This window comes from Sinocyclocheilus rhinocerous, unplaced genomic scaffold (genome assembly GCF_001515625.1).
Source record: "Sinocyclocheilus rhinocerous isolate Xijiao unplaced genomic scaffold, SAMN03320098_v1.1 scaffold1613, whole genome shotgun sequence".
Classification (NCBI taxonomy): domain Eukaryota; kingdom Metazoa; phylum Chordata; class Actinopteri; order Cypriniformes; family Cyprinidae; genus Sinocyclocheilus; species Sinocyclocheilus rhinocerous.
The window spans coordinates 208,603-217,984 of NW_015640045.1; the positions used below are offsets into that span (position 1 = coordinate 208,603).

Here is a 9,382-nt window from a genome sequence, read left to right on the forward strand (position 1 = left end):
GTATTGATTTGCTAGTGTTGCTGAACCACAATGCCGCTCATGTACTGTATTTCAATTATGGCATATGATCATATTTATTTTTAATATTTCAATACACTTGTAGTAACCACTGATATTATTGTTTTCCTAAGAGGCCTCAAACAGAGCGTGTGCTGCATTAAGTGTGACCCTTGTTTGTGTGGTAAATGTCTTAACATTATAGAGGTTTCACATGAAAACATTTGGAAGACCAAAATGACTGAGGATTTAATAATCCAAAATTTAAATTCATTGAATAATATTTATTAGTGCATATTTACATTTTTGTATGTTCGATTGACATGTCAATGATGTTCACCTGAAGGCTGCAAAAGACAATTTAAAATGCTTGCTATGTGTGCTAAGTGCTTTCCTAAATTTAAATTATGCAGAAATAATTGACTTTCATTAGATATATTGACATTATTTTAATTCAAGGTTAACCATATAAATGTACTATTTGATTAATTTATTTTGATAATTGCAAGGGTTCAGAATTTAAAAAACCCACAGGTTTGCCTACATGTTGCATATTGCATCCATTTCACAACAGCCGTGCTTGTAATGCATGTTATAATTCTTATGGTCAAATAAATGTTATTTGAAATCGTGTGAGTGAATATAAAGCAAGTAATGTAAACAGAAGGGTAACGATGCTTAATATGGTCAGCAGAGGTCGCTATTAAACAATATACTGAATGTGTGAGGCAGCTTGCAAAGACCTTATTGGCCAGACAAATACACATTTGTCTGGATGGTTTTATTTTATTTTATTTTATTTTTTATTTTTTACATGGAATATTATGGAGTACTGGAGATGCAATTGGATATGAATTTAGGCCTGTTAAAATCACATGGATGCTCTTAAAACGTAAAAAAAATGTAGTTTGACTGGATTATTAATGTTAAAGATTGTACTAAAAGACAATCATGATTGTTTAATTGTGTCAGATGAGATGGTGTTGTTTTTGCATCTGATATAATAAATCATAGCTGTGTGGAATTTCTCATCTCTAAATCCATAGACAAGAGGACTTACTGCTCTAGAAGTGATACTAAATGTAAGGAAATTGACATATCGGACAATCAGGTATATATTAATATCATACTGCATAACTACAGACTCAATGTAAGGACACATGACCTCAGCCGTACATAAAACCAGCTGAAGGATATGGAGGGAAATAGTGCGCTGCCCTTTTGATGCCGACTTCTTATTGTCACCAGATGCTGCACGTGCAGCAAGGTATATCATTACATAACAAAAGACCTCAACTGTCAAAATAATCACAAGACCCACAATATACAACAGTCCCCTAGCAAACTGATGCATCTTTTCCGGAATCATAATCTCATAGTGGCAGTATGTTAGTTGAGACAAATATTCACGAGAGGCAGTGCTAATAAGGATGAACATATCAACAAAGGGGTTTATGGAGCTCAGGATCCAAATCATTAAAATAACTATTAGGGCTCTTCTAGAGGTGGAGATTGCATGATGTCGCAGTGGCATACAAATGGCCACATAACGCTCCACACACATGGCTACAATCGTCAGTGGTGCACATGCTGTGACTGCCCCTATCAACATGCAGATGGGGATACAGAAACGTAGAGGAATTACAACAAAGCTATATGATAAGACCACCACAATATCTGTCAGACAAAGAAATATTAGATCTACCAGGAGAGAATGACCAAACAATATATAACGTGTTTCTGTTCTGAAAGTTTCTTTCTTGGAGAATATTAAGAGCATGAGGAAGATGAGGTAGACGAAGGGCCACACGAAGACCTGAGTCAGCGCCACTGAAATGCTCCTCCGGACGGGGTCAGCTTGGATCAGTCGCATCTGCTCATAGCCACTGGCATTCTGACTGGCCATTGTGTGCACATCTGAGAGAAAATTAGACAACAAAAAACACACAAGACATAAATGAATAATCCTTGAGAAATAAACATTTATAAGACACATTATCAATAATCTTCAAATATTTATGTAGTCAAAAAAAGTATATCATATCTAATTTATAATTTTACATAATTGAAGGTAATGAAATCAGTTACATCAGTCACAAAATATTACATAATCTTGCTGATAATAAGATTCTATTCTTGAGCCATGGACATATCAAGTGTAATAAATGATGATGTGCACTGTGAACAAACATTTATATAGAGTTTGACAGAGCAAAACTCCTGTGGATGACATCAGCTTAGTTGATGAAATCTAGAGCTAAATTTAGATTTGATTGTGTTTGGGGATAGACATGGAGCACTGAGGCACAATCATACATTTACATTTCATTTATTTGCAACATGCCATAAAAGTCCAAATCTAGATTAGTGCACAAACTAAAGTAGAAATGAAGAGAAAGAGCAAAAAATGCAGTTAAAGTCCCCATGAAATCAAAATTTAAGTTTTTTGGGTGTTAGTATCAATATGTTAGTCTTAAGGTTATCTATAAGGCAGTGTGCTCCAAAAGAGTGACAAAATTTGCATTTAGAAGATATAAGCATTCAAAGCTTGCAGTTCGTCACTTCCGCCAAAACGGCTCAACGATTTTTTTGACGTCACATCGTACTTCAGCTTCTCATCAAACTTTCTGTCCAATCAAATGCTCTCTAGAATCCGAAACGCCCGCCCCCTACACTATAAAATAGACGCTGAAGCCGCGGCTGAAATCGGTCACTTGTCCACAGAATAGGTATTTTCTGTACAGTGAATGGCACGTAGTGCACTATATAGGGGACAGGGAACGATTCAAACAGTGTAAATATGCTTTCCATTGAGGAAAAAAAGAAGTCTGGTTTCGCGCTGTCACGCTAACCACCACACCGCACACACACACTGCTCCGGTCCAGAGACACGATAGCACGGAGCAGATCACATGCGCGAGTCGGCACAGACCACAAAATGTATCGGAGCTATTTGAATTCTACACAGAATGCTATATTTTATAGCAATATGGATGAGATTGTGGCTGGCATACCCTGTCAAATGCAGCTTTACGGAGCTAAATGGCTCTAGCCCAAGCTGTGATATAAACGAACGCTATTGGCTATTTTAAAAAGGGTCCCGCCCTGTCTTCCTGTTTCAGTTAAAATGACATCAACACATACAGTAAGGCTGCGTGTTTCTAAGCATTTCAGGGGACCTTTAAACCAGATTATAATCCTCAATGCATTCCATTTCTCTTCCATGTGACATTGAAGTTAAATTTAGCACATTTTGCAAAGGATTGTGGGGAATGGAGTCCATGACAGAGTGGCAATGGTATGGGATGGACTGCTATCTGGTGGCTATCAAGGGCACTCCAGCTGGTGATCGTGACATAGTCCCCTCCTAAGGAGTACCTTCCAGATGCTCCTCAACATGATCAAAGAAGTCCAGGAGGGAGACGGAGTGGAATTGGACCAAGGGGCGGGGTCCACGGATTGGAAAAACTGGAGACAAGGGCCAAGACCAAGGTGGGGCCGGTGGAGCGGGAAGCCAGGGCTGAAGACCACCAGGGCGGAGCAAGCGGAGTTGAAGACACCCACGATGGAGCAGAAGACCACCACAGCTGATCAGATGGAACCAAAGATCCCCAAGGTGGAACGGATGACCACCACAGCAGAGCAGATGGGACCGAAGATCCCCACGGTGGAGCAGAAGACCACCAGGGTGGAGCTGATGGAGCTGACGACCACTTCAGTGGAGATGATGCCGCAGGGGATCACCAAGATGGCTCAGACTGAGCAGATGTCCACCACAGAGGAGAAGGTGGAGCAGTAAACCACCACGGTGGATCAGGCAGAAATAGAGAGCACAGAGAGGTTAACAATGGCCACTGTGGCCGTAACAGGGCAGGCCAAGAGATCAGGGATGACCTCTGTGGTCATATCAAGGCAGACAAAGAGTACAGGGACACTCTCCGTGGTTGTGTCAAGGCAGGCAGAGAGTGCAAGGATAACCTTCATGGTTGTGTCTGGACAGGCCTCCTTGGCCGTGACAGGACAGGTAAAGAGCTCAGAGAAGGCCTCCTTGGCTATGACAGGACAGGCAAGGGATTCAGGGACGGCCTCTGTGGCCATGACAGTACAAGTAACAAGCCCAGAGATGGCCTCTCTGGCCATGACGAGACAGGCAAGGAGCTTGAGGATGGGAACCACAGGACGGGAAGATACTGAAAGCACTGGACTAGTGACCATTATAACTGGACATACTGGTGACCATGGTGGGCCAAGCTCCATGGACACCAGTTTATGGTGCCCTCCTCCCCCTATGCGTCCTCCTTTGATTCTCCAACAGTAAAGATGGAACCACTTAACAAAAGTTCATAATCCAGATATTCAGTCAGTGACCCTCGAGAACCATCACAGATGAGTTTAGATTGATAATGTTCATTGAGTCCATAACAAAACAAATCGCATAGTCTGGGAGGTCAGAGGAATTTACAATGTCCAGAAAGTCCTGGATGTGGTCCTCGAGGGACAGCAAACTGACGTATCCTTTCCAAAATCATAATCTCATAGTGGTAGTGTGTCAGTTGAACCACTGATTACCTGATTTTGCAGCGGCATGCAAATGGCCACATAGCGCTCCATACACATGGCACCAATGGTCAATGCGACTGCTTCCATTAACATGCAGATGGGGATACAGAAATGCAGTGGTGTTAAAACAAAGTTGTATGATAAGAGCATCACAAAATCTGTCAGAAAAAGAAACACTAGGTCTACCAGGAGAGAATGGCCAAACAATATATAACGTGTTTCTGTCCTGAAAGTCTCTTTCTTGGAGAATATTAAGAGCATGAGGAAGATGAGGTAGATGAAGGGCCACACAAAGATCTGGGTCAGCACCAGTGAAATGCTCCTCTGGACGGGGTCAACTTGGATCAGTTGCATCTGCTCATAGCTACTGGCATTCTGTATGGCCATTGTGTGCACTGCATCTGAAAGACAATTAGACAGACAACAAAAACACATTTACAATACACAACATATTAGGAAAATAATTACTAATACTTTAGAATTAAAAATTATTTTTTTAATGAATATGTAAATGATCAATAAACTTTAAATACTTATGCTGACTGGACATGTTTTCAGTTTACAACACAGAAAGATAGTTTGTAAATAACTTTGCTGTACCATATGCTGAAAGTATTCTTGACTCTATCCTTAAGCCCTAGTCATATCAGGTGTAACTTTACCTGCATAAGCCAAATGATGAAGTGAACTGTGAACAAACATTTATAGAGTTTGACAGAGCAGAACTCGAATGGATGACACAATCTTCTTAGTTAATAACATCTAGAGCTAAATTTAGATTTGCTTGTGTGTTGGGGATATACGTCGCGCACTGAGACACAATCATGCTTAAAACATATAAATTATGCAGTAAGGTCAAAAACATTAACCTGAACAAGTAATATATGCAATATGGTAATATATGCAACACAGCAGTTTTTTCAGAGTTTGGCTGTATCATACATACTCTCTGCTATTGAAACCAAATACAAATATCCAAAGTACGTAAATCTGAGGTTAATAATTTTCTTCTGCTATCACGGTTTCTATTTATAATAAATTATATTTATTTATTTATTAGGGACTAAGAACTAAGGGAAAGTTATTAAATCTAGGCACACAAATAGAGGACCGTCTGAATATTTACCATGGCAAATTTGGAGTCTCTAAGTCAAACCCTCAAGTGCCCTCTGTTTCCTCTGACTCCTTGGCTCATTCCAAGTCGACTGAATTTTTAGTGTTCTGGATTTTCTGAAAAATCAGCATCCTAGACATCAATTCATCCTAGACAGTTTTTCACGAACATCCAACAGAATCATCTGCAGACCATGCTGACAAAAAGTTATAGAATTCAAGTTGATCAGTCTAACCATTTTCAATTAACGTGCAAACGAATCATGAAGAGCATGGCAAAATGGATGTGAGGCTTTATCTTTGCAATGCTTTAGCATATTCCGGCCAAACTTGGTGTGTGTTATGACAACCATGACCTGTGTATACATGAGCAGTTTCAACACAGCGCCATCTACAGGTCAAGTGATATGAAAAATAGAATGTTTTGCTTATAACTATTTAAATGTTTGACCATTAATCACAAGACTTGTCTCTTTAGATTTGCAGTGGCATTCGAGTCAAACAATATCTAATTTTCCTATGTAAGCCTACGCAATTTATCTGCCATTTTGAATTTTGTCTTAAAATACTATATTTTTTAAATACATTGGCATATCATTATTAAAGTCGTATGTGTCAAAGGTACCATGCCTTAATGTTGCTCAAATAGTGCCATATTGTGGTCAAAATTATAATTCTATAAAATACTAAGAGCTTTTGATTAGTTTTCCTTATTGTCACCAGACTGGTCTTGATAGATTCCTTTAGTCATGAGAACATTGATACCCAATCATGGCATATTTGGCTGATTTAGCTGTCGGCCATTTTTAATTTCTTCAAAAACCTACTTTTTTACACTTCTCCTAGATCGTTGGTCCGATTTTCATGAAATTCTACTTAGATCATCAGCGCCAACAAATTTGATAGCCATTTTGCCTGAAATCATTAACAAATGTCTGTAATTATTACATTTTCCAGTCAGGGTTAGGGTTATGCCATGCTAGCTTAGCTCTTCATTTTGCTTCCATCGTGCTTGGCCTCGATAACACCTTCCTTCCTTCCTTCCCTACCTCCGTAACCCATTGAAATTCACAATTCAGTGGAAACTAATGCAAATATGATGGGGTGCATTCATGAGACATAAGGCCTTATGATTTTCCAGTGTTCATCACATGCTGCATGACTATATCTTGAGGCTGTGAAAGTTAGCTTGCACTGTTAGTCAACACAAACATGAGTAAAAGGATTTTGTGAATAAATGTGTTTGTCTGACCGTAGTTGTGGTGAGTGTCACAGTACATATTGTACTTGATTAAATGTACCATAGTGTTGCTATTTTATTTTATTTATTTGATTGATTGATAACTTGACATGAGTGCTTCTGGGGCCTAATCAGTGCACAAGCAATACAAAACACACAGTTAGAAACTTTGGATTACAAACAACTTTGAAAGATGCATATTTGCTGTCAATAATACATGTGTAGACCTCAGGGCCCTCAGTCTACGTCCACAGACAACCCTGATGTGTCATTGTTTGATATTTTGGGGAGGGGGAGGGGGAATGGAGAAAATACAAGATTATCATTGCATGTAAAAGCAGTTCTGGTTAGCAGTAATTGTCCATAAAATCTTTAGACATAAATAACAAATATACTGTAGATTCATTTTTGGATATGTGCTTATTTTAGGCATCAGGCTTTTGCCATTTATTGATCACAAAAAATTCTTTGCTTTTATATATACAAAAGTTTTTTCAGGAAAGTACCATATAACAGAATTTTACTAACTGTGCGGGAACATGAAGGTTGATGATTCAGATGCAGTCATTTATTAATGGATAATCCACAAATAGAGTGGGCAGTCCAAACAAAGATATCCAGAGCACAGGCAAACAGGAAAATACAGGGGAAAACAAAGAATCCTAGAGCCAAGATATAGGAGCACTGAAAACAATAACCAGGAAAGCAGTGCTAACACAAGCAAGACAAAGCAATGAATGAGAGGGAAACCAGGATTTAAATATGGTGAAACTCATGAGGCAACAAGACACAGTTGAATGCAATCATAAGATTAGACTGGGCAGAGAATTATGGGTAATGAAGTCCTTAATAAAGTGGCAATAGTCTAGGATGAAGTGCCTGTGTTCATCGTGACACAGAAAGCCTTATATCAAACATGATACCTATAGATTTATCACGTTAAGGAGAGTTATTGAGAATTATTTTGTCACATACCTGGAAACTGAACTGAAAATGAGAGAAACACTGTGAGACTCAGTGCTGCCCATGGAATTTATGTTCTCAAATGAATACAACGTTATGTCTGCAATAGGCTAATTATTATTTAATTTTATTTTCATAAGAAGTGTCAAATAAGAATCAATGTTTCACCACACAAACATGCAAAGACTACATTCATATAGCACTCAAGAAAGTGTCTTTCTTGAGTGCTATATGAATGTAGTCTTTGCATGTTTGTGTGGTGAAACATTGATTGGTTTTCAGAAAGAAAAAACGAATCTATGTCAAAAGTAAATTACCCATTTATCTTAAAAAGAGATGAATTCACCTTTGGTATTATTGTATGATATACATGCCCATGATCTTGACCTGAGTTCTTTTCTTACATGAATATCTTTTTGACATAATTAAACCACTGAGATTTATTAGAAAGTGAAAAATGTCATGTATATGCAATGTTATGCGATATGCTAGGCCTAACTAAAATATTCCCTAAATACACTCTTTTTATTGTAAACGGCATGCTTATTCCAACAGTCACACTCAGTTAAGTCATAAGAGATAGATAAATTAATTGCATGTAAAAGGTATCTTCCCAAGACAGATCTTGTTGTTGGCCAGATAAAATCAAAATCTTAGTTTAGGACAATTTTTACACAAATACTAGTGATGGGACGATTGATACCGAGGCTCCGACGCTCCGACGCAGTTTTCAAAGCACTATTGTATCACACACTGTGCCGATGCTTGTATCGAAATGACAATACCACGTGATTGATGACGTCTGAAGCTTCGAACGTCATGCAGTATCGGAAGGTCGGGACAGCTGGTTTGAAAAAAATCGGCACTTCGCATGACTCGTGTGTTTGACTTTACATTGACTTGGTTGTGTGTGTGTGTACACTTATTTGGGATTCAGTAGAATAGTTTAGAAAAACCTCAACACCAGACAGAAACTGAATGCACGTCACACCTCTATTGCATTTTATCATGTTCTAGCTGGGGTCTCAGAGACCCCAAACAGCTCACCCAAAATATTGTTGCTACTACTCACGTCAGTTTATTAATTATAATCACACACTTGTATATTTTATATTATTGATCAATATGTGAATCCACTGACCGGACTACGCATGACACGAGCTGGCACAGATTAAAAACTTTTTCAAACCATCCTCTGCTTCGCGATGTTTCGTTAGATAGGCTGGAGAAACCGAGTCTGACCACCAGATGTCGCTAACGCGCACTGTGTTAAAAAGCTTCGAGTAATTAATCGTTTTTCGGCACAATTTGATGAAAGCCTCAAACGGTTCAGAAAGCCTCGGTTTCCCATCACTAACAAATACTACGGAACACTGATGCACTTGTTATAAAGAGTGTGTGATATGTGTTATGGGCTGTCAAGCATAAAGAGCACACGATGAAGGAGTAGAGTACAAGTAAGATCTTTTAATGGACCAACGGGGAGAAACAAGAACATCAGTAATCCAA

The 9,382-nt window shown here is 38.8% G+C and overlaps 1 protein-coding gene across 1 annotated transcript; it reads right to left on the reverse strand.

Moving 5' to 3' along the window:
- Positions 1-464: 464 nt before the first annotated feature.
- LOC107752394 (growth hormone secretagogue receptor type 1-like) lies at positions 465-1,906 on the reverse strand. The gene has a single exon (XM_016568356.1). The coding sequence runs from the start codon at positions 1,901-1,903 to the stop codon at positions 947-949; it is 957 nt and encodes a 318-aa protein (XP_016423842.1). The 5' UTR covers positions 1,904-1,906; the 3' UTR covers positions 465-946.
- Between the last annotated feature and the right edge of the window lie 7,476 nt (positions 1,907-9,382).

Excerpts from the sequence above, each read along its gene's own strand:
- LOC107752394 (XM_016568356.1), bottom strand. The coding sequence starts at position 1,903 with ATGGCCAGTCAGAATGCCAGTGGCTATGAGCAGATGCGACTGATCCAA.